This window comes from Narcine bancroftii, chromosome 5, assembly GCF_036971445.1.
Source record: "Narcine bancroftii isolate sNarBan1 chromosome 5, sNarBan1.hap1, whole genome shotgun sequence".
Taxonomy (NCBI): Eukaryota; Metazoa; Chordata; class Chondrichthyes; order Torpediniformes; family Narcinidae; genus Narcine; species Narcine bancroftii.
In genome coordinates this window covers 208298826-208323997 of record NC_091473.1, presented here as the reverse complement: position 1 = coordinate 208323997, position 25172 = coordinate 208298826, and the positions used below count along the sequence as shown (strand labels likewise).

The 25172-nt window shown below is 44.9% G+C and overlaps 1 protein-coding gene across 8 annotated transcripts in view; it reads right to left on the bottom strand.

Annotated features, from left to right (window-relative positions):
- The window catches only part of ipo4 (importin 4), a 92618-nt gene that overhangs the window by 50148 nt on the left and 17298 nt on the right, over positions 1 to 25172 (bottom strand). For all 8 annotated transcript variants that reach the window (XM_069940865.1, XM_069940863.1, XM_069940871.1 and 5 more), the window contains exons 2-6: positions 10494 to 10580; positions 9464 to 9543; positions 8011 to 8052; positions 4217 to 4346; positions 473 to 652 (exon numbers count right to left, since the gene is read on the bottom strand). In XM_069940865.1, the coding sequence (XP_069796966.1) occupies positions 473 to 652; positions 4217 to 4346; positions 8011 to 8052; positions 9464 to 9543; positions 10494 to 10580 (519 nt within the window). The remainder of the gene's footprint in view (positions 1 to 472; positions 653 to 4216; positions 4347 to 8010; positions 8053 to 9463; positions 9544 to 10493; positions 10581 to 25172) is intronic.

Here is a 25172-nt window from a genome sequence, read left to right as displayed (position 1 = left end):
AGGGTTAAATGGCTCTGGCACTGTACTCGCTGAAGTTTGGAATGATGATGGGGTGGGGGGGGGGGGGGGGTGTAGAATTTCATACTGAAAGACTTGGATGGAGTGGATATGGAGAGGATGTTTCCTAAAGAGGGGGAGCGTGGAACCAGAAGGTACAGCCTCAGAATACAAAAACAACCCTTTAGAACAGAGATGCATTTACTCAGAGGGTGGTGAATCTGTGGAATTTGTTACTGCAAATGGCTGTGGAGGACGTCATCAGGCATGTTTACAACGGAGGTTGATAGATTCTCAAATAAGAAGGAAATCAAGGGATAAAGGGAGAAGGCAGGCAAATGGGGGTTGAAAAGAATAGTAAATGGAATAGCTGGGTAGGCTTGATGAGATACTGGTTGTGAGGTCAGTGCAGCAGAGGTGCCCATGGATTGGGACAGTGTCTCTGAGCTCGCTGAAGTGGGGCCATTTCACTCACCATCTCGTCAGTCCCTATGTACGACACCACTGCGGTCAGGGTCTGGATGGTGTAGAAGACCACCAGAGGGTTGGTGTGGTCCTCCAGGGTCTGGTTGAAGAGCCGCATCAGTTCACGGAAGTGGCACTTGAAGGACTCGGTGCTGATGTCGACGACTGTGCTCAGCAGCAGCATCCCCACCTGCGTGACAGGCATGAGGCTAGTTACCAAGACAGTTGCTAGAATTCCCACCACCACGGATCCGCTGGCACACGTTGGCCCTTACCATCTCAAGTGTGAGGAGCCCCCTCCTCCCCCACCGTCCCACCAGCACAAGGCTGCATGTGTGGGAGAAGAAGCAAGGATGATGACCCTTCCCCGGAACTTCCAGATACATGGAATGTCTCTGGTATGTTCCAGTCACTCAGCCAAGAAGTATGGGGACAGGCCCTACAGCTCAACTTGTCCATGCAGACCCTTCCCCACCCGTGTCCCCCTTGACCCTTCCCCACCCTTTGTACCCCTTTAACCCTTCCCCATCCATTTCCCTCTGACCAGCGTCCTCTCTGACCCTTCCCCATCCAAGCCTGTAACTGTCCCCCTCCACCACTTTTTCCGGCAGCTCATTTCACACACCCATCACCCTCCATGTTGACAAGCTGACCTCTTGGATCCCCTTTAAATGTCTCCCCTCCCACCTTCAACCTCTGCCCTTTAAGTTTTAGTTTCCCCAATCCTGGAGGGAGAGAGACAGTGTCTGTCCACTTTCCCTATACCTTTTGTATTTTTATAGACCTGTCCCCTTTCCAGCTCAAGGACCTTCTCCCTAAAGCTGGGCAACCAGAACTGCATGTGATACACCAAATGCGGCTCATCACAATGAATTGCACAGTTGTAACAGGACATCCTTGCTCCTGGACACAGGGCCCCGACCGATGAAGTCAAACATGGCCTGTGACAGAATATAGATATGTTTTTAGGAGATAAATTGGGGCAGGTTTGTTAGTGTAGGTCACATACAAACACTTTAAAACAGATCTTATTTAAAATACTGGAGCTCTGCTCCTGCATGTTGGGGCCAACAGTCTTTGCAAAAGCTTTGGAGAGTGCCCAAGAGACTTCACTAATGGACTGTTGTTTACAAAAAGGCAACAGATGAAATAACTTGTTAGAGCCTCAGATTGTCTGGAGGGGAACTTGCTGTTCTAAGAGGGTCATCTGGTTTTGCAAGCAGAGAGTCAAACAGGTTTTTTTCTCTGAGAGAGAGAGAGAGAGAGAGAGACAGAGATCAGTTCTGCAGTTTTACAGTCAGTAGCAGCAACTGGGACTGGAACAGGACAAGCTGGCAAGTTTGTGGAAAACCCCATTTGGAAGACAGGTTTTGAGTGCTTAGTTCAGCCTGGTCAAAGCCCTTGTGGTTCATGCAAGAGGAGAGGACTGGCTGTCTAATGTTTCACTTGGAATAAGCGAAACAAAAAGGAACTCTGTGGTGACCTCAAAGAAAGAGGTTATCATTTGGAGAATCCTGAGGCGGCAAGTTTTTTCGGCAAGACACTGAAGTGGCTGACTAAAAAAAGGAATCAGTTGTGAGTGTCGATATACCACAAATCTCTCTCTGAAAACTGACAAGAACCTTCCTGAGCAGTAACCATTTATCTTTAAAGCACCAAAGCCTGGTGAACTTTATAAATGTTAAATTCTGTTCACAGTATAAGAATTGCCTGCAACCAGTGAACTTGGAAGAATGAGAAGTGAGACTGGACTGTAAATCAAAGAACTTTTCTGAACTTACATACACATATTACATACATGTGCGCTTAGAATTAGAAGGGGGTTAAGTTAGGTTAGTTAAGTCAATAGTGATAAGTTAAAGTGTGAGCCTGTTTTCATGTTTAAAGATCATTAAAATCAACTTTTGTTTAAGTAACCCTTTGTCTTGGTGAATATCTATTGCTGCTAGGTTTTGGGGTCCTCTGGGCTCGTAACAGGCCAAACACCTCCTTCACCACCCTTTCTACCCATGTCTCCACTTTCTGGAAACTACGTACTTGCAATTCTTGGGTCAAAAAAGATCACCCATTATTTAAAATATGCCTGAGTCCAATGCTCTAACCTGAACCACTTTTGCTTATAATTCTGGGATGCATGAGAACTATAATTCATCAAAAAGAGAAGAAAAATCACCAAGTTATCTGGTGGGAACAAAAAGAAGATGGTGTTACTCAACTGGCCATCCTACTGTGTCCCCCAATCTCATGCAGAGGGAATGCCTCAAGCATGGTTAAAAAATGGCTCCTTCTATTTCTCCACCCAAAAAGTACTGCTGTTGTGTCCAATAATGCGTGCGGACGTAGATCTTTGCAGTCAGATCAGATTTGAAGAGGGGCAAACACCTGAATCAGCAGCAACCTCCGGGAGAGTCACCATCTCCATAATGCGATTGGTCAAACCTGGCCAGGAATGGGTTGTCTGGAGTAATTGTTCTGAAGCATTTGGACAGACAGGGAATGGATAGGGATTGTGTCCAGGCTGTTTAAATAGGCACCACGGTTGGCACAGACATATTGTGCTGCACCGTTCTCTGCTATGGATGCTGTTGCCATTTATTATCCATCCCCAATTACCCCTGCACTGAAATATTTGAGAGTTCAGAGTCACTCGACAAATGGAATGGGTATGAATCTCAGACTTCCTTAACTGACAGACCAAAGCGGGTATTAAGTATCAAGCCAGGCTTTTTAATGATCACCTTTACTGAGAGGAATCATTCCAGATTTACTTAAGCCCATTCCATGTACCATTATCTGTGTAACAAAAAAAAACTTGCCTCGTAAATCTCCCTTTAACTCCACCCCCTCCCACCTTAAACTCATGCCCTTTACTTAACATCCTGGAGCAACTGTCTTACCCTACCCTCAACCGCCCCCCCCCCACCCCCATTACACCTGTGAATGAATTAAAATAAAAGGGGCAAAGTCAGGATATCAATTTCCCCATCCCACTTCATAGAAGGAAAAGGGAACACCTCCCTCCCTTTGAGGGGTGGGGACCGACCCCCTCTCTGGGGGTAGAGGCACATTCTTCAGTTGTCCCGGTGGGTCTGGATGATTGGTCCATAACTCTGGCCAGTAAGGTATCACCATGGCCACTCACAGTGGCCAACCATTTCAATCCCACACCCCATTCCCACACTGACATGTCTATCCATGGCCTTGTGCACTGCCAAACTGAGGCCATCCACAAATTATATTCTGTCTGGACACTCTCAAACTGGAAGGCATTAATATCAATCTCCAATTTCTGTCAACCCCCTTCACCGAGTCTCTTCCCCTATCCCTCTGATTCCTTTCCTCCAGCTCCCCACCCCCTTTTCCTATCATCCCAGCTGTTTTGCTCCTTCACCTACATCCACCTATCACCTCTTACCTGTTAGCCTGTGCTCCTCCCCACCACCCCCACCTTTGAATAATGGGCCCCTGTCTGTTTTTGCTCATACCTGATGGAGGCCCAGGACAGAAACTTCAGTTATACTTTACTTCCTACACATGCAACATGACCTGCTAGTTTCTCCAGCACGTTTGTGTATTGCACCATGCTACTGACCCCCATAGATCAATAATCCACCAGATGCGCACATTCTGGCACTATCGCAATGATTTCCTTCTTACTCCTAAGGTAGGGGGCCTGCAGGGTTGCGATGAGCCATGCTTTCACAGCCAACTCTGTTCTGAACTGATGAACGCTATGCCCCTCCTACTCACGCACCTGCCTCTCCTCCGGAATGCTGCTCTTCGTCCACTGGGTTATAAACTGAAGTAATTGGGACCATTTCTCTGGGGTCTCGTGCTTGACAATGATTGCAGCCAACTGGGCGACCGAGTGCCGAACCTTGTGCCTGGAAGAGGGTGAACCAAAGGAAAGCGAGAAGGGATTCAGATATAGAAACTTTCAGTAAGCCACTGCCTCAGAACTACTTCCAACCAAACTCATTGGTACTGGATGATGCAAGTCATTAGGCCACCACTCCAGAGCTACTTCCAATAAGGTTCATTGAAACTGGATGCTGGGAGAAGGGATTCTCTGATTGTTGCCCTTGAGCTACTTCCAACCAGACCTGGTGCTGGATGTGGGAGGAGCAAGCAAAAACCAACGTCCAGAGGAAGTGAAAACACCAATACAAATACTGTAGACATTGGAACCTTCAAGTGAACAGTGAAAGTCTGGGCAGTCTCAGCAGGTCAGGAAGCAACTGTGGATAGAAACAGTGAGTCAACATCTCAGGACAGGACCCTTTATCGACCTTCTGCTGTACAAAATGGGTGATCCCACATGTATCTGGGAAGAGAGGTGAAGCTGGCAAATGTTTCAGATTTATTGTCAGAGTATAAACATAACATCACGTACAACCCTGAGATTCCTTTTTCCTGCGGGCACGGCAGGTAGAGGTGGAGAGATAGGTGAAGGGAGAGACCACTGAGAAATGGAGGTACAGGAGTGCAGGTGTTCATTTTATTTGTGGGTCTAAGCATGAACTTCTGTGGCCAATTTCTTCAACTCCTCCTCCTCCCTCCCCAAACATTCCCTCCCACTCATGTCTGTCCTCGACCTCATCTGTCACCAGGGTGAGGGCAAATGTAAACTCAAGGAACAACACCGCACTATGCTCCTGACAACCTGAAACCCAAAGACATGGACCATGGTTTTCCCAAATTTAGGAACTCCTGCCTCCATCCAATTCCAGTTCCATCTCTTCTTTACCTACCCTGTGCTTACTTCTAGTTTTCTCTCTCCTCCCTTCTCATTGGTCTCTCCCTCTACCAGTCCTTCCCACCCTCTGCCCAATCTCTGTGCCCCTCCCCCAGCTTCTTTCCCCCTCTTTTTAAGTATTATCTATCATGCCACCCTTTCAGCTACAGTCAATAAAGGGGCCCGACCCGAAACATTGACTGACCATTTCTCTTCATTGATGCTGCCCAACCCGTGGACTCCATCTAGCAGCTCTTTGTTTTCCCATCAGTGGGAGGCATGGATACTTATTCACATTCTCTCGGAATTCAAATACACTTGGGTCCACTTGTGCTGACAACCTGGCATTTACCATCTGCTGTCTGATTACTGTTTATGCCCTCTTGTTCAGGTAATACAGGAAGCTCTTGATTTCCCTCCACATCTCATCATGGTGCTGTACCCATTAAAACTGGCCTTTCTCCAGCTGACTACTCCAACATGGGTAGATTTAAGATCACTGTTATCCAGATGTTCTCTCATTTGAAGGCCTCGCTTCTTCTTTCCCATTCACTTCCATATTTCAATGCCAAAAGCATTTTTTCCATTTCTTAGATACAGTCACAGAGCTGCAGATAACTTATTAAGTTGCCTTCAGGTAATGCCTCAAAATAACCACCACATAAATCCATTACTGGCCATGTGGATGATGCCAACATTAGAAAATCCTTGGCAACTTGCTCTTTGACTTCCTGTCTTTCAGACGGCAATCAGTGAAGATGGATAACAACATTTCTACGATCACACTCAACACCAACACTCCTCAAGGATGTTTTAACATTATATATTTAGATATACAGCATGGCAACAGGGCCTTCTGGCCCACGAGCCTCTGTTGCCCAATTTCACACGTGATCAATTAACCTATTAATCCCATACGTCTTTGGAATATGGGAGGAAACTAGAGCACCCAGAGGAAACCCACGCAATCAAGGGGAGAACTAGGACAGACAGTGGAGGTCACGAGCACTGTAATAGCATTTTGCTAACTGTGCCGCCCCATTAAGTGTACTCAGTCCCCGACTCTATTCCTTCTGCACCCACATTCGAACTCTGTCGTCAAATTCACCAACAACATCACAGTGGAGGGCCAGGTATCAAATACCGATGAGATAGAATGCAGGAAAGAGACAGAGGTCGAGTGGCATGGTGCCAAGATGACAACCTCTCTCTCAACTTCAATTAGATGAAGATGATCAGTGACTTCAGGAGAGGAGGTAGAGAGTGCACTGCTGAAGTTGAAAGAGTAAAGAGCTTCAAGTTCTTAGGAACTAATATCTCCCATGACCTGCCCTGGGTCATGCACATTGGCATGATGGGCAAAAAAGCGCACCAATGCCTCTGCTTTCTTGGAAGGCCAAGGAAATTCAGCATGCTAGCTCTTCCCTCAATAACTTCCACAGATACACTATCAAAAGCAGACTTGCTGGATGTATCACACTACAACATCAGAGCTGCTCAGTCCCAAGATCAGAAGAAGGTTGAACAAACCTCCCTCCCATCCGTAGTCACCGCCAGCTGCCTCGGAAAAGCACACACAGACAAACTCTCTTCTCCCTCCTCCCATTAGGGAGAAGACTCAAGAGTGCACCATCTGGCTTAAAGACAGTTTCTTTCCCACAGCCATCCGGCTCCTGAATGAACCCCATAACAGTGCTCTTTTGCTGCCCTTGCTTGGTGCTAATTTAAAAAAAACTTTACTTATTAGTTTAAAACCACACAATAAAACATATAATTAAAGATATTTCAGAACAATACAAATACATGCGGTATGTAAAAGAAAAATATGGACTCCCCCCATAAAGAAAAAAAAGAATGGGACTAGAGACCCTCAACAGGGGTGCCCTATTACTTTAAAATCTCTTATAATATACTGAGACCTTAAGGAGAAGGGAATGTCAGAGCTTCATTGAAATATAACACCCATATTTTGTATCTTCCAAAATATAGATTTGCCTCTTAATTTATAAGTAATTTTCTCAAGTGGTTTACAACTCTGAACTTCTGCAGGCCATCTTTCTATTCATAAATCTGGATCAAACTTCTAACTTATGGCAATACATTTTCTTGCTATTGCTAAAGCAACTTGAACCAACTTGATACATAGTCAATTTCAACTTGGGTTCAATATTCTTGATATCACCCAAAAATAACATTGGATCCTGTGGGAATTTAATCCCAATTATTTGTTCCAATAAGTTACCTATTTCTAACCAAAAAATATTTAACTTTAGGACACTGCTAAAAAGAATGGAGAAGTGTACCAAATTCCTGTCTGCATCTGAAACATAAAATCCAAAAGAGTCTGATTCGATTTTTGAAAATATACATGGTGTTAAATATAACAGCTGAATTAAATTATTTTGCACCATTCTATATCTCACATTTATTGTACTTTTCATATTTTCTCGACATATCCCAAACCAATCTCATTAATCCATTTGTTTATTCAAATCTACTTCCTATCTTTGATTTGAATTATGAAGCCCTATTTTTTGGGCTTTCTTCTGTATTGCTTGGTACTAATTGATCTTTTTCATTGCAATCCTGCACTCTGTAAATTGTGCTCTTTATGAATGTTAGAGATAAGAACCCTTTTCACTGTACTGGGGATTTTGTGACTGATAAACCTAAGCTAGAAGTGCTGTCATTCACTACATCCTGGGCTACAGCACTAGGATGTCTCTTTCCAAATCAGTGCCCCTTTTCCACCTCTCCACACCTTCCCAATACTTCTCCCATGGACCAAATAGAAGGACTTTTTGATCACTTACTCATGTTCCTGTTGGAGAGACTGCAAAACCACAGGCTTTAAACTGGAAGGAGAAAAATTCAGAGATAACATGTTAGAACATACAACTAGGAGTCAACAACTGGCAAAGTACAGCATCCCATTAAATACATCCAGGGCAGAACAATCCAAGTTGAGCACAGTGAACACAAACTGTACCCTCCGCACTCCCACAGTCATACAATCGCAGGCAAGGGCAAGACACAAGGTATATCTCCCTATATTGTTCCATCACACATTTCCTGGGCAGTGATAGCCCCTCCACATCTTCACATTACACGCTCTCATGGTCAAAGGAATAAAAGTCTCTCTCCACTGTCCCGTCACACACACACATCCCTCATGCACCACACCAAAGATCCCTCTACATTGTGCCAACACAGTGAAGCTCCTGCTACAATATCCCATCACACACTCCTAGATTAGACACAGACTAAAACTCCGTCCACACTATTCCATCACACACTCATAGCAAGGGACAGAATGGCTTAGATACAGAGTGTATATCTCTCTGCACCATCCCATCACTCTCTCCAGGGTAGGGAAAATGTGGGTTTGATAGAATGAGGTCCCCTCCTCACTGTCCCATCACATGCTCCCAGAGCTTACAGACACAAGCCTGCTTTTCCCACAAAGAGCTCCTCTTTGGCAACAGAAGGGCATCTTATAGTTAATACCTGGGTGAATGAAAACTGGCCTCTGACAATCTCACACTATTTTAATTTTGTGGGAACCCAGTCTCCACTGATTAATGTAACACAGCAACACCCAATCCAAACTTCCCCTTCCAGACAGACTCACCGCAATGCTGTTATAGCACCAGAGACCATGACTGGAGTTCAAATCCCAAGCTGTCTGTAAGGGGTTTGTATGTTCTCCCTGTGTCTGCATGGGTTTCCTCCGAGTGCTCCAGTTTCCTTCCTCCGGGGGTGTATGTCAATTGGGTGCAATAGGGTGGCACAGACTCATGGGCCGAAAGGGCCTGTAACCGTGCTGTATGTCTAAATTTAAATTTTTTTATAAGTCCACAGTGGAACCGACAAATGTTATGGAGACCTCACTGCTTGGCTGGGTCTCCTTCTCAACCATTTGGAGTCTTGATTCCATATTCCATATCCCACAGGGTGAAAGGTCAGGGAACAAGTTGTTGCTGCACCCATTTCTTCTCCAGCTGCCCCTCTATAAACCAGTTCACACATGCTGCCCTTCATCCTGGATATTTCCTTGAAGTGAAAGGTCAACAACTGACCCACAGGCTCACCCAGCTACCCTCTGCGCGCTCTGTCTCAGGCTGCATTGTATTTTGGGCCTGAGGGGCAGAAGATCACTGCCCAACTCCACACTCATCCCTTCCTCCAAGTTTTGGAACCCTTCATTAAACTCCAGGCTTAAACCATGCATTTTGTTCAGCAACAGGCACTTCTTCTTTGACATACTTCTCTCTAAGGTCGACCGATAGTTTCTTCCAGTGTTTAGCGACTCTTCTCCTCACGAGCACAGCTGCAAATTGGCGGATCTAAAGTAGGTGGGGGAAAAGAGGGTGAGCCTCTGACAGATAGAGCAGAGAGACGAGTGAAAAGCACCTAGAGTAAAGAAAGGAGCGTCCGCAGGAAGGCCAGTGGATGATTGCTCTGTGTTGGGGGTGGAGAGAGGGATGGTGGATGCAGCCACACCGAGAGGGGTGGGGGGGGGGGGCAGAGAAGAGGGCATCTCTAGCAGAATGAGCTGAGTTGATTGAAAAGCACCCAGAACGAAAGCAACTTCCACAGAAGGGCCGGCAGATGATTGCTCTGCATCAGATGAATGTCGAGCCAGTGAGTGGGACAGGCTGTGCAGTTCTACTACCCGATCAAACCAGCTCCACCACTGTCACTTGTTCCAGCCCATAGATGCACTGGAAAAGGAAAGGGTGATGGAGGCAGGCACAGAGAGAAGGGTGGAGGAAGGAGGGATGGGAGGGGGAAGAGAGAGGAGTGGAGGGAGAGGGGTATGTTGGAGGCAGATTCAGAGACAGGAGTGAAGGAAAATGTAGTGGGAGGTGGGAAAAGGTGAGAGGAAAAGGAGTGAGGGGAGGAGAAAGAGTGGGGAGAAAGGAAATGGTGAAAGGGGTAGGGAAGCAGGAGAGAGTGGAAAGGTGGTGGGCAAGATCAGTGAGAGGAGAAGGGGAGATGGGGATAGGAAGGGATGGGGGGGGGAAAGAAGAGATGGTAAGCCATTTAACCCCAGTACTCCCTGCCCCTTTCTCACAGTCCTGCAGTGTTTTGCTTCCTTCCAAATCACCTCAACACCAATCTGCTTCCACAACTCGTTCACAAGACCTTTCAGACAAATATGTGTGCTGAAAACTGGTCTGGTTTGCCCCTTCTGGGAAACTTCCCAATCCCCTTGAAACTGCCCCATGACTCTCCTGCCACCAGAGGCAGCTAGTCCATATAAACTCTCCAAAGGAAGCTAGGAGCTCTTTACCTGAGGGTTTGGTGCACTTGTGAGAATGGAGCAGAGAGCAGGGACCACCGATGGATCCTTGAATGCCTCCTTCAACTGAGCTGTGGCCTGTGGGCAGGAAAAAGTAATTATCTCTCCGCATGTGTTGCCTTCTCTTCCCTTCAGCCCCTCTGTTATTGTGTGGGTGCTGTTCACCTCAACTCTGTAACATGCTGTTCAATTCTCCACATAACCATTCCCTGAGTCAAGGGACTCTTTCTGAAAGACCAGTCGAGGAGATAACACCACTCTATCAAGCTCGACAGTCATGGTCTCCCAAGACTCAATGCCTTCTGTGTGTAGATTGGTGGCTCTGTGAATGTAGAGATTAGGGCAACATTATTGCAGCACCAGCGCCCTGGGTTCAATTGGCATCATCTAAAAGAAGTTAATGCATTCTCCTCGTAGCCTGCATGGGTTTCCACCCACCGAAAAATGTATGGGGTTAGTGGGTTAATTGGGTGCCACGGGTTTCATGGGCTGGAAGGGCCTTCTATCGTGCTGTATTGTTAAAAAAAATTATAAATTTTTATACATCATTCTTGAATTAATCTACAACTTAGTAGAGAATTCTTAAAGAATGTAGAATATTATAGCGCAATACAGGCTCTTCAGCCCGTGATGTTGTGCCAACCTGTGTAACCTACTCCATGACAATCTAATTTTATCCTCCCTCACACCCAGATCCCTCTATTTTTCTTTCATCCATGTGCCTATCTCATGGTCTTTTGAATGTCCCTATTGTATCAGCCTCCACCACCACCCAAGCAATGCATTCCAAGCACCCACCATTCCCCGAGTAAAAAAATGTACCTCTGACATCCCCCCTAAACTTTCTTTCCCTCACCTTAAACAGATGTATTGGCTGTTGCTGCCCCAGGAAAAAAATGCTGGCTGTTCACCTTATCCAAGTTCACAAGATAAGTACGCCATTCTGCCCATCAAGTCTGCTCTGCAAATCCACCCTGAGCTAAAGCACTCTCACGTTTTGATCCAAATTCTGATCTTTCCCCCATATCCCTTGATAACCTGACTAATTAGATATCTATCAATCTCCTCCTTAAACCAACCCCTCCCCCCATTTATTGGGCCTCCACAGCTGTATGTGGCAACGAATTCCACAACCCTCAAGCTAAAGAAATTTCTCCTCATCTCTGTTTTAAATGAGTTCTTATTAATTCTAAGACTGTGCTCTCTTGTCCTGGATTCACCCACCAAGGGAAACATTCACATCTACTCTGTGCAATTCGAAATGCTTCTTTGAGATCCCCTCTCATTCTTCTATTACTCCAATGAATAAAGTCCAAGAGCCGCTAAGCATTCCTCTGCACACAGTACTCCAAATGAGGTTTCACCAGTGCCCCAATAGAGCCTCATTAACACGTCTTTACTCCTAATACACTATTCCTCCTGAAATGAATGCCAACATAGCATTCACTTTCTTTACTGCTGATCCATCTACAAGTTCCTTTGCACTTTTGAATTTTGAATGTTCTCCTCATCCAAATAATAAACTGCCTGTTTATTTTCTCTTCCAAAATGTACAACCTTACATTTCTCCACATTGGATCTCATCTGCCATTTCTTTGCCCTCTCTCCTAAGTTGTCCAGGTTTCTCTGCAACCTTTTGGTTTCTTCAACACTTCCTACTCCACCACCTATCTTCGTGTCATCTGCAAACTTGGCCATAAAACCATTCACTCCATAATCTAAATCATCGATATACATTGTAAATACACCCACTCCTGCGGAACACCACTAGTAACTGGCAACCAACCAGAATAGGATTCCTTTATTCCCACCCTTTGCTTTCTGCCTATCACCCAATGTTCCACCCAATCTAATATCTTTCCTTTAATTCCATGGGCTCTCATCTTATTAAACAGCATCTTATGCGGCACCTTATCGAAAGCCTTTTGAAAATCCAAATACACAACATCCACAGCCTCTACCTTGTCCATCCTACTTGAGATTTCCTCAAAAAAAACCTAATATGTTGGTCAGGCAGAATCTTCCCTTCATGAAACCGTGCTGGCTTGGATCTATCATGTCATGCACCTCGAAGTATTTCATAACTTTCTGACCAATAACTTTTCAACTACCGACATCAGACTAAAAGGCCTATAATTTCCTTTTTTCTGTTTCACTCAAACAGCGGAACTATATTTGCCACTTTCCAATCCTCCAGAACTATGCCAGATTTCTGTAAAATCAATTCCAATGCCTCCACAATCTCCAAAGCCACCTCCTTCAGAACCCATGGATGCACTTCATCTGGTCTGGGAGACTTATCTATCTTCAGTCTATTCAGCTTATTAAGCCCTATCTCTCTAGTAACCCTGACTTCTGACTGTCAGGTATGTTACTATTGTCTTTCTCAATGAAGACCGACGCAAAATAAATATATATTTTTTTGAATATTTTATTTATAGATTTTCAAACTCCAACTTAAACAATTTCCAGTAATAAATCACAAACTACAGTTATCCATTATAGACAGAATTCGCTGTTGAGTCAGAGTCATTTTCCCCCTACCCACCTTCCTCCCTCCCCACACTCAACAGACCATAATTGCATACAACATTCAAGACACCTACAACAAAGGATGGGAACACATCAGGGATTTGTCACAGCCTGACAGCCAGCACCTAGGCTTTTACATTTTTCTTGATTTTACTTGATTGGGATGGAATGAAACTGCCCCTCCCCTTCCCAATTGGAGGACAGACAATAGATAATAGGAGCTGGAGTAGGCCCTTCGGCCTGTCGAGCCAGCACCGCCATTTTACAGATCATGGCTAATCACTACCATCAGTACCCCTTTCCAGCCTTATCCCCATAACCCTTAACTCCTTTGCCCACTAGAGTCTTATCTAACTTTCTTTTGAACATATTCACACTTCTCTGGGTAAAAAAATGTTTTCTCATCTCCGTCCTAAAGGGCCTACCCTGTATTCTTAAACTATGCCCTCTAGTCCTCGTCTCCCCCATCATTGGGAACAAGTAATCCGACTTCATCCTGTCTATCCCCCTGATAATTTTGTATACCTCAATCATGTCCCCCCTCATCCTTCTAAACTCCATCGGATACAAGTCCAGTTCTTCTAGCCTTTCAGCATATGTCAACCCCGCCATCCCTGGAATCTGCGCTGCACACCCTCAATAGCTAGTATGTCCTTCCTCAAAATTGGAGACCAGAACTGGACGCAATACTCCAGGTGGGGTCTCACCAGGGCCCTGTACAACTGCAGAAGGGCGTCTCTGTTCCTATACTCCAATCCCCTCTTTATGAAAGCCAACATGCCATTTGCCTTCTTCACAGCTTTCTGAACCTGCATGCTAGTCTTCAGTGACCGGTGAACAAGTACTCCCAGATCCATTTGCTCCTCCCCACTCCCAAGCTTGTCTCCATTTAAATAATACTCAGCTTTCCTATTATTGCCCCCAAAATGGATAACATTTGCTTACATTGAACGTCATCTTCCATTCAGCTGCCCACTCCCCCAACCTGTCCAAGTCCCTCTGCATTTTCCTGACATCCTCCTCACACCCAACACCGCCACCCAGTTTCGTGTCATCTGCAAATTTGCTCAAGTTATTAATAATCCCCTCATCCAAATCATTTACATAAATTACAAACAACTGAGGACCCAATACCGATCCCTGCGGCACTCCACTCATCACATCCTGCCATCCTGAAAAAGACCCGCTTACCCCAACCCTTTGTTTCCTATTTCTTAACCAATTTCCTATTCATGTCAGCACCTTACCTCCAATACCATGCTCCCTGATCTTGCCCACTAGTCTCCCGTGCGGTACCTTATCAAAGGCCTTCTGGAAGTCCAAATACACCACATCCACAGGCTCTTCCAAGTCCACCCTCTTTGTCACATCCTCGAAAAATTCCAGAAGGTTAGTCAAGCATGACTTACCCTTAAGGAATCCATGCTGACTAGCCCTTATACTATTATTTCTGCCTAAGTGTTCTGCTATTACTCCTTTTATGATAGACTCCAATATCTTCCCCACCATCGACGTCAGGCTGACCGGTCTATAATTGCCCGTTTTCTCCCTCCCTCCCCTTCTTAAAAATCGGCACCACATCAGCCACTCTCCAATCCTCAGGGACCTCCCCCGAATCTATGGAACTTTGGAAAATGTCGACCAGTGCTTCCACAATTTCCATAGCAACTTCTTTAAGCACCCTGGGATGCAGCCCATCAGGCCCTGGGGATTTATCAGCCCTCAGTCCCAACAATTTACTCACAACCTCCTGTTTCTGGATCTGGATATCCATTAGATCCCCTACTTCCCCAGGAAAGTTCCCCAAGTCTCTTGACACCGCATGACCATTACCCCCTAACTGACCATAACCTATATCCTCCTTGGTGAAGACAGTTGCAAAGTATTTGTTAAATTCCTCAGCCATCTCCTTGTTTCCGGTAATAATTTCACCCTTTTCCATTCTTAATGGACCAATTTTGGACCGAACCAATTTCTTCCTCTTCACATATTTAAAAAAGCTTTTGCTATCCTCCATTATATTATTTGCTAATTTCCTCTCGTACTTAATTTTCCCCTCTCTTATGACTTTCTTAGTTACCCTCTGATGCTCCTTGAAGGTTTCCCAATCCTCTAACTTCCCACTCCGCTTCGCTATCCTATACTTACTCCCTTTGGATTTGATATTACACTTGATTTCATTAGTTAGCCACGGCTGCCATTTGCATCTCCTAGAGCCTTTCCTCCACTTTGGAATAAATTTGTCCTGAAACCTGTGAAAAATGTCCAAAAATACCTGCCATTTTTCCCCAGTTGTCCTCCCAGCTAGTGTATCTATCCATTTTATTTTGTCTAGCTCCTCCCTCATAGTTGCATAATCCCCTTTATTTAACTGCAGTATAGATGCTTCCGACTTCCTTTCTTTTTCCCTTTCTAATTGCAGCTCAAAAGCAACCATACCATGGTCACTATTCCCTAATGGCTCCCCTACATCGAGGTCACTTATTAACTCTGCGTCACTGCACAGCACCAAGTCCAGAATCGACTTCCTCCTGGTAGGTTCCTCCACTAGCTGCTCCAAGAAAGTATCTCGTAGACATTCAATAAACTCAGTCTCTTGTGCTCCTGCCCCCGTCTGATTATCCCAGTCCACCTTCATGTTAAAGTCCCCCATAACTACTGTATTGCTACCACTTTGACATGCCACTCTTAATTCCTGATTTATACTTCTACTGATATCTAAGCTACTTTTCGGAGGCCTGTAAATGACCCCCATTATGGTCCTCATGCCTTTACAATTTCTTAATTATATCCAAACAGACTCTACCCCACCTGTTTCAATGTCTTTCCTTTCAAACGCCTGAATTTCATTTCTTACCAACAGAGCTACCCCACCTCCTCTTCCTAACTTTCTGTCTTTTCTATAGGATGTGCACCCTGGAACATTTATTTCCCAATCCTGCCCTTCCCGCAGCCATGTCTCAGTTACTCCGACAATATCATAACCTCCCATTGCCATTTGTGCCTCAAGCTCATCCATTTTATTCCTTACACTCCGTGCATTCATACACAATACCTTGATACCATATCTCCTTTCTCCCTCCACCTTTGTTCTCGATGCACTTGCCCCTACTCTCCTATTCTTTTTAGTTCCCTTTTTCCTTATTGTTTCACCGTCTAACGGAAACATCCCTATATTCACTCTCCTATTTGCTTCCCTATCAGTCCTGTTCCCTTCCCCCTGCCAAATTAGTTTAAATCAAATCTGACAACATTTTTAAACCTAACTGCCAGTATTTTGGCCCCCATTGCATTCAGGTGTAAACCATCCCTCCTGTAGAGGTCTTGTCTTCCCCAGAAGAGATCCCAATGGTCAATGAACCTGAATCCCTGCACTCTGCACCATTCCTCCAGCCACACATTTAACCTCCTGATTTTATTATTTTTGTCCCCACCCATGTACAGCACAGGTAGCAGCCCCGAGATGACAATCCTGGAGCTTCTGCTTCTTAACCTCCTTCCGAGCTCACGGTAGTCCCTCTTCAGGTTCTCCTCCTTCATCTTATCCACGTCATTTGTACCCACGTGTATCAGGACTTCTGGCCGTTCACCTTCCCCCCCCCACCAGGATACTCTGAACCCTATCCGAGACGCCTCGCAGCCTGGCTCCTGGGAGGCAACACACCATACGGGAACACTTGTCAGGTTCGCAGAATCTTTTGTCTGTTCCCCTGACGATGGAGTCCCCAATGACCACCTTGTTCCCCTTCCTTCCTTTCCGCACCACCAGTTCCCTTGGTGCAACCTCTGGCAGGTTATCTTCCCCAACTACATCCAATACACTATATTTGTTGCTAAGAGCAGTAGCCACCGGGGTGCTCACCACAGAGCTAGCAACTTTCCCCTCTCCCCTGACAGTAGTCCACTTACCTGACCCCCCCCAATCAGGGAAGTAAGCACTTCCCTGAGCGGTGTATCTATAAATTCTTCACTCTCCCTCAGGGAAGGCAGGGCAGCGCGATACTATAACTGTGCTCCTATAAAATTTAAATATGGTTGCTGTGAGAGATGAGTAAAACTAATATGAAAATATGAAAGATGAAGAAAACTAGTATGGATATATGTGTAATGAATAAAGCCAGTATGAATAGGATAAGGATAGATAATAGATAATAGAATGTAGGAAGTTAGTCTGAATAAGATAAGGGTCTTCTAGCCTTTTAGACAGAATTAGCAAGTTCTGCATATAAGAAGTTAGTAAGCCCTGAGGGTCGGGAAGGTGTGAATAAGGACAAAGGCAGGTTTGTGAATAAGGACAATGACATGATTGGAGGACCCTGGTCCTCCAAGTTCACAGAAACACCACGTAGGCAGACAGGATTGCCTAATGCCAAACTCATCCAGGAGGCAGAAGAATGTAAGGGGGAGGGTACTTCTATACTGAAATAAACTGTATAAAAGTTGGGTGAGCTCCCGTGTGTGTGTGTGTGTGTGTGTATATTCCCATGGTAAGGGGAAGCACCCAACTTTGCATTGTTGTATAATAAATGTTCTTTGTTCTCAATTTTTGTCTCGAGCAAATTCCGTGAAGGTACTTCTGTTTCTCACAAATGGGGGCTCGTCCGGGATCCCACTCCCTCCACTGACAGAGTGCCCAACGACGAGGGTAGGTGCACCCCGGCTGATTCAGCTGGACTCCCGGACGGCGGGTGATTTGTCAGTGGATGAAGCGAGTGATATCCGAGAAGAGGCTTTGAGAACAAACAACGGGAGGATGTTAAGGAAGCGTGCTAGTATGGGAGGTGTGAGTAGCAAGGGAAATAGTCCTAAGGAAGGACGGGACGATCAGATAACTAAGCAAAGTCCGTTAGGATTAATGCTATCTGATTGGGGTGCGGAGAGAACTCGCGGGAAAGACAAACAGACCATGGTCAGGTATTGCTGTCTGGAATGGGTTAAAAAAAAACCCAATAAAAGGGAATTCGGTATATTGGCCAAAGTTTGGATCCGATGAGGATTGGATGTGTCAGGCATTGAACATCTGGCTCTATCAAAATCAAAGATATAATATTGAGAGCAGAGAATATGCAGCCTGCTGGCTCAGTGGATCGGTTGATCAACTGGTTTTGAATGAAAAGGAATGTAAGGACAAGAAGGATGAGGAACCTTTTGTCCCTGAAACACAAGGATGGGATGTTACATTCCCTTCCTCCACCTTATGCTCCTCCTATGCCGGCTCCTATCTTTCCCCTCTCTCCTATGCTCTACCCTTCTTCACCTTCCCCTCCTCCCCCACAGCTAAAGAAAGGAGAAGAAAGTAGGGGTGGTATGATGACCTGTTCACAAAGTACTAGATTACCACCTCAAGTGACAAGAGAGGGAGGAGACTTTGATTCAGAACAGTGTGAGACCCTCCGGGAGGGAAGGGTAGAACCCTTTGATTCATTTCCCGGAGAGCAGGAACCTAGACATTATAAAGGAGAGGATGTCAGAAATTAACTGGATGAGACCTTTACAGGAAGTTCCCGTGGGAGGGGGTCTCGGTTTCGTAAATGTGCCCCTGACTAGTACGGAGGTGCGTAACTTTAAGAGAGAAATGACCTCCCTGATAGAAGATCCTCAGGGATGTGCCGAACAATTAGATCAATTTTTGGGATCAAATATATATACGTGGGTATTAACGGGCTTCGTTACTAATTCAGCCCAAGACATCAGGAGAAAATTGCAGAAGACTGAGAATTGGCATGAACAGGGAATAACACAGCTTTTACAGATCGCACAAAGGGCATACGTCCAGAGCTCTGAGGATAAACAGAAAGGAAAGACTAAGATTTTGATGCAGGCAGTCAAGGAAGTTGTGGAGGGACAGCAGGGAAATGTTAGGGGCTGTGTGCCAGCTCCTGGACATTGGGAGGAGCGCCAGGAGTGGGGAAGTAGAGACAAGAGCAGAGGCAGGGGTAGAGGACAATTCCGGGGACGACGACCATTCCTGGGACCCCGTGGAGACCCTGGTAGGAATTGGGAAACAGGAGCATTAGTTTACTACCATTGTAAAAAGGAGGGACATTTTAAGAGAGAATGCCCAATGCGAGCCAGGGAGACGCGATCTTATGCTCTGATGGAAGCAGATTATGAATAGGGGGGGTCACGGTTCTCAGTCAATGCACACCGTGGGGCTGCACGGAGAACCATTGGTAAATTTAAGCATAGGACCCCACAGTGACAAGATGACCTTTTTAGTAGATTCTGGGGCAGCCCGGTCTAGTATTTTACAACCACCAGAGGGTGTTAAGATAGAGGGGACAGTGATGATTTCGGGAGTAGGAGGAAGAGATTTTACGGTCCCTGTATTAAGGGATGTAAGAATACAACTGGGAGAAAAGATAATAACAGAGGATATTTTACTAGTTCCCCAAGCTGGAGTTTGTTTGTTAGGACGAGATTTACAGGACCAATTGGCTATTGGCAACAGGCCACTGGAATCAGGTATCGGGGTTCAATTGTATGTATTAACCGAGGAGGATCGGGAACTAATAAATCCTGGAGTATGGGCAAAAAGAAGCAATAGAGGAGTGTTAGATATTCCTCCCCTGCAAGTTCCTTTAAAAGATCCTGAGCAAGTAATTAGATGAAAACAGTACCCAATTCCTATGGCTGGCCGAAAGGGGCTGCAGCCAGTAATTGACCAGTTGGTGAAAGATGGTATACTTGAACCTTGTATGTCACCTTTTAATACCCCAATTTTACCTGTCCAAAAACCAGACGGTACCTATCGATTAGTGTAGGACTTGAGGAAGCTGAACAAAATTATTCTCACCCATCACCCGGTTGTACCTAATTCCTATACGATAATGGGTAAAATCGATCCCCATAGTAAATGGTTTGACCTCAAAGATGCTTTTTGGACCTGTCCGTTAGCAACGGAGAGCAGAGACATGTTTGCCTTTGAATGGGAAAATCCTTTTACTGGACACAAGAATCAATACCGGTGGACGGTCCTTCCCCAGGGCTTTACATAATCACCAAATTTATTCAGCCAGGTCTTAGAACAAATACTAGACGAGGCTCCTCGGAGAGAGAATTGCCTGTGATACAATATGTAATTTGTTCAATCAGAAGTTAAATACTTAGGTCATCTGGTGAGTCAGGGGACTAGAAAAATAAGTCCAGAGAGGATACGTGGTATTCTACAGATCCCACCTCCCAAGAATGCCCAAGAACTTGGGAAATTCCTTGGTTTAGTGGGATACTGTAGAATCTGGATTGAAAATTATTCTAGCCTGGTCAGATTTCTCTATGATAAACCCACGATTCTAGGGGGCGAAGCTGTTGTCTGGACAGAGGAAGAGATTAAAGATTTTAACTTGGTGAAACAGCGCCTTATTAGTGCCCCAGTGTTGGCTTTACCCAACCTAAATAAGCCATTTGACCTATATACCAATGCGAAAGGAGGTGTAGCCACCAGAATACTAACACAAGAGAGGGCAGGCTGTAGACAGCCAGTTGCTTTTCTGTCAAAAGTTTTAGACCCTGTTTGTGGTGGTTGGCCAGAATGTGTGCAAGCCATCGCAGCCACTGCTATTTTAGTTGAGGAAGGACGAAAGATTACGTTTGGTGCCCCGATGATAGTTCACACCCCTCACACAGTCCGCAATATTCTCTTACAACGTGCTGGAAAGTGGCTTACAAACTCTATAATTTTAAAATATGAAGCGATCCTAATGGATAGGGATGATTTGACCCTGATTATGAATAAAGAACACAATCCAGCAGCTTTCTTGCTTTCTCCAAATTATGACAATACCATAAATGATTTAGAGCATGTATGTTTAGAGGTAATAGATTTACAGACCAAAATTAGAGAGGATTTAAGCGATGAGCCTTTACAGGAGGGTGAAAGGTGGTTTATTGATGGATCTTCCCGTTGCATTGATGGCACTCGCTATAGCGGGTATAGTGTAGTGGATGGGAAAGAAGGAGTAGTGATTGAAGCCGGTCGCCTTCCCAGTCATTGGTCAGCACAACCTTGTGAATTCTATGCCCTCTGTAGAGCTCTCCAGAGTCAAGAGAACAAGGTGGCATGATCTACACAGACTCAAAGTGTTTTGGTGTAGGGCACACCTTTGGGAAGATCTGGAAAGAGCGGGGAATGATAACTGGGAAAGGACAAAAGTTGATCCATGAAAACTTAATTGTCCAATATCTAGATGCTCTTACATTACCTGAGGAAATAGCTGTAGTTCATGTACGGAGCCATCAAAGTGGTGACAGTCCTGAAGCACAGGAGAACAGACAGGCAGATGCCAAACAGGCTGCTCTCACGGAGAAAATCGACATGCAGCTGTTACTGCCCACCCCGTATGAGGTTCAAAAGACTCCCATCTTTTCACAGGAAGAGGAGGTTTACATGAAGGACCAGGGAATGTGTCAAACTGTTGATGGGTTGTGGTGGACGGTAGAAGGACGCCAAGTGCTGAACAAAGCCTTGGCTCGGCAAATTATTGATCAGCTCCACCAGCAGACACATTGGGGAACACAGGCACTTGTGGATACTCTTGTACGGTCTTTTCATTGCTCGGGAATATACACTATAGCCAAGCAGAGTACTCGGGGTTGTCCAATCTGTCAGAGAGTAAATAAGAAAGTTATGCGCCAGGTAATGCCTGGCGGTTGCGATATAGCTGTACGCCCGTTTCAACGGATACAAATTGATTTTATGGAATTACCTAAGATAGGGGTTTACAAATACCTCCTGGTGATGGTAGATCATTTCACACGATGGGTTGAGGCTTTCCCGACTCCTAATGATTGTGCCAGCACCGTTATCAGGATACTACTGGAGTCCGTGATTCCACGATACGGTACGATTCAAACCATTGACTCAGATCGAGGTACACATTTTACCTCTCAGGTACTCCAGGGTGTGTGTAAAATACTGGGAATAGATTGGCAGCCACATACCCCATGGCACCCCCAGAGCTCAGGCTGTGTTGAACGAATGAATCAGACCTTGAAAAATCAGCTCACTCGACTTCATGAGAAAACTGGCCTCTCCTGGATTAAATGCTTACCCTTAGCTTTAATTAGGATTTGCACAGCTCCTCATAAGGACCTTGCTGTCTCACCATATTAAATGATGTTTGGTCTTCCTTACATGGGATTCCACACTGATACCCCTATCCCTGAGGCTAATGACCAGTACATATCTAAATACTTACAGAGACTTTCTACTTCTCTCTATGACTTACGACTGAAGGGCTTATTAACTCAAACCCCACCCCTGGAGTATCCTATTCATTCTATTAAACCTGGTGATTGGGTATATGTAAAAGCATGGCAAGATCACCAACTAAAACCTGTCTGGGATGGCCCCTATTGTGTACTTTTGATTACAGACACTGCCATGCGAACGAAAGAAAAGGGATGGAGCCACATCCAACGAATTAAACGAGCTGCTGAACCACAGACTAACGACATTGATAATCTACCCTCCACCTGGCGTGCAGTCCTTCATCCTTCTGATCTGAAAGTTACACTACGCCGGGAAAAAGTGCTGTAATGTTGTTTTTACCATTTGCTGTTTTGTTTACTTGTTGGTTCCCAATTTTTGGGAAATCACCAAATTGCTCACAATGTATTAAGTCCTCCTGGAATAGGGGCAGCAGAGGTGACAATTATTTACCTTTAGAATGCAGACAGGGTGCAGGTATAGAGTATAGTCATAGTGGGGTACCTTATTTAGTATGGGTTAATATAGGATCCCAACATGGACCAGGGGAACAGAACGACCCTAGGGGAGTAGATTTGATTTGTATTTTGGTCTCTACAGGTATTAAAAAGAGGAGTTTTAAAGAGATAGCACAAAGAAGTTGGTGGGACAATGACAGACAGAATGTTAGTCAGGATTGTACATGTAGCAGAGATAGAGTGAATACATATGCTAATGTTCACAGACAGGCTGCAACTCACAGGTTCAGTGATACTTATGCTAATGTTCGCAGGTTCAGTGACAAGAAACACCCCTCCCCAACTTGGTCTCCTGTAAATCATCCTTTGGGTCACACAGACATTCGGAATGTTAAGCACCACCACTGTAAGGGGAGTTCCAGTTGTAAACGACGTAAGCTGCTACAAACACTAAAGCTGCTTGGCATTTAAATCGTTTAATCAGACTCCAGGCAGCCTTGGAGATCATCACCGAACAGACAGCGATTGCCCTGAATTTATGGGCTGAAGAAAGACGACAGATACGAGCCACAGTTCAACAAAACCGCCTGGCTCTCAATTACTCGTTGGCTGCTGAAGGCAGCGTTTGTGAAAGACTGATTAATGACAATGCTCACAACGGTCAGGCGGTTAAAGACACTTTTTCAGGTGTTCGAAAATCTTCCCATGCCCAGGTTCAGACTTGGCAACTTCGGTCCGGTGTGGGATGGACTAGACTTTTTATTGGTAACTGGAGTCTGATACCCACAGCCCTTATAGCAGCTGGACTCACTATTCTGGCCATTATGGTGCTCCCCTGCCTAAAGACTAGTGTGCAGTATTTAATTCAACGGACCCCTCGTCAGATCACTATAACCCAAAGGATGTATGTTTCCAAAATTCCGTCTGATGATGCTGAGACTGCAGTTCGTTTACTGACTCGCTGGGAAAAAGACCAAGTTTACAAGTAATACATTCCAGTTGAGAATTCACGAAGCGTAGCTAAAAGAAAAGTGAGGATTGTGAGAGATGAGTAAAACTAATATGAAAATATGAAAGATGAAGAAAACTAGTATGGATATATGTGTAATGAATAAAGGCAGTATGAATAGGATATGGATAGATAATAGAATGTAGGAAGTAAAGTTAGTCTGGAATAAGATAAGGGTCTTTTTAGCCTTTTAGACAGAATTAGCAAGTTCTGCATATAAAAAGTTAGTAAGCCCTGAGGGTTGGGAAGGTGTGAATAAGGACAAAGGCAGGTTTGTGAATAAGGACAATAAGGACAATGACATGATGGGACACCGACAGGATACCCCCTGGTCCTCCAAGTTCACAGAAACAGCACATAGGCACACAGGATTGCCTCATCCAAACTCATCCAGGAGGCAGAAGAATGTAAGGGGGAGGGTACTTCTATACTGAAATCAACTGTATAAAAGTTGGGTGAACCCCAGTGTGTGTGTGTATTCCCAGGGTAAGGGGAAGCACCCAACTTTGCATTGTTGTATAATAAATGTTCTTTGTTCTCAATTTTTGTCTGGAGCAATTTCTGTGAAGGTACTTCTGTTTCTCACAAAAAATGTTAATTTTTTCCCCTTAAGTTGTAGGTATTTTCTCCAGGGGAACTGCTTTGCACTTACCTATTCCAGCATGCAATGCCCAAGTGAGAGTCAGATATCCAGGTAACCGCTATGCACTTCCTGGCCATTGCCAATGTGATCATTACAAATTGGATTTGGAATGTGGACAGTTTCATCTTGAGCCTTATGTCCATCCTATTTCTCAATAAGAGCAGCTCTGGGTCCTGTGGGAATTCTTTACCTATAGATTTTTTTCTAGGACTTGGCCTAGTTCCACCCAGAAGGGTTCACCATGGTACATGTCCAGGTTGCATGCACAAAGGTTCCTGTCGCAATGCCACATCTAAAACATTGGTCTGTAATTTCTAGTTTAGCCTTATTCAATTTTTGCCAGTCAAATATAGCTGGTAGAGAAATTTATACTGCACCAGCCTATTCCATCCATTAATAATCACAGTCATGCTGTTCCAACACAGATCTGACCAGCACCGCTCATCAGTTGTTATTCCTAAGTCTGACTCCCACCTTTGCCTTGATTTGTGAAGGCTGGTTTAGGGCCTTTCACTTGGAGTAAGAAATACATAGCTGAGATGAATCTATGTCACTGCACATCAGTAAGGACATGGATGGACCTAATTTGACCCTCAAAAAAGATCTTATCTGAAGGTAGCAGAGGAATGTCTTATTTGACAAGTCATATTTATTTCTCAGTTGCTCAAATTACAATAATTGCCCCCGCTCATAACAGTCCTTGATACATCTGACCCCTTTCAACACCAGGTGTCCAGGATCTTGTCCACTGTCAATGTGATTTATCTATTCGGAGTCAGAGGCGTTTGTGGGGACAGCCCCACTTTAGACCCAAAGTATT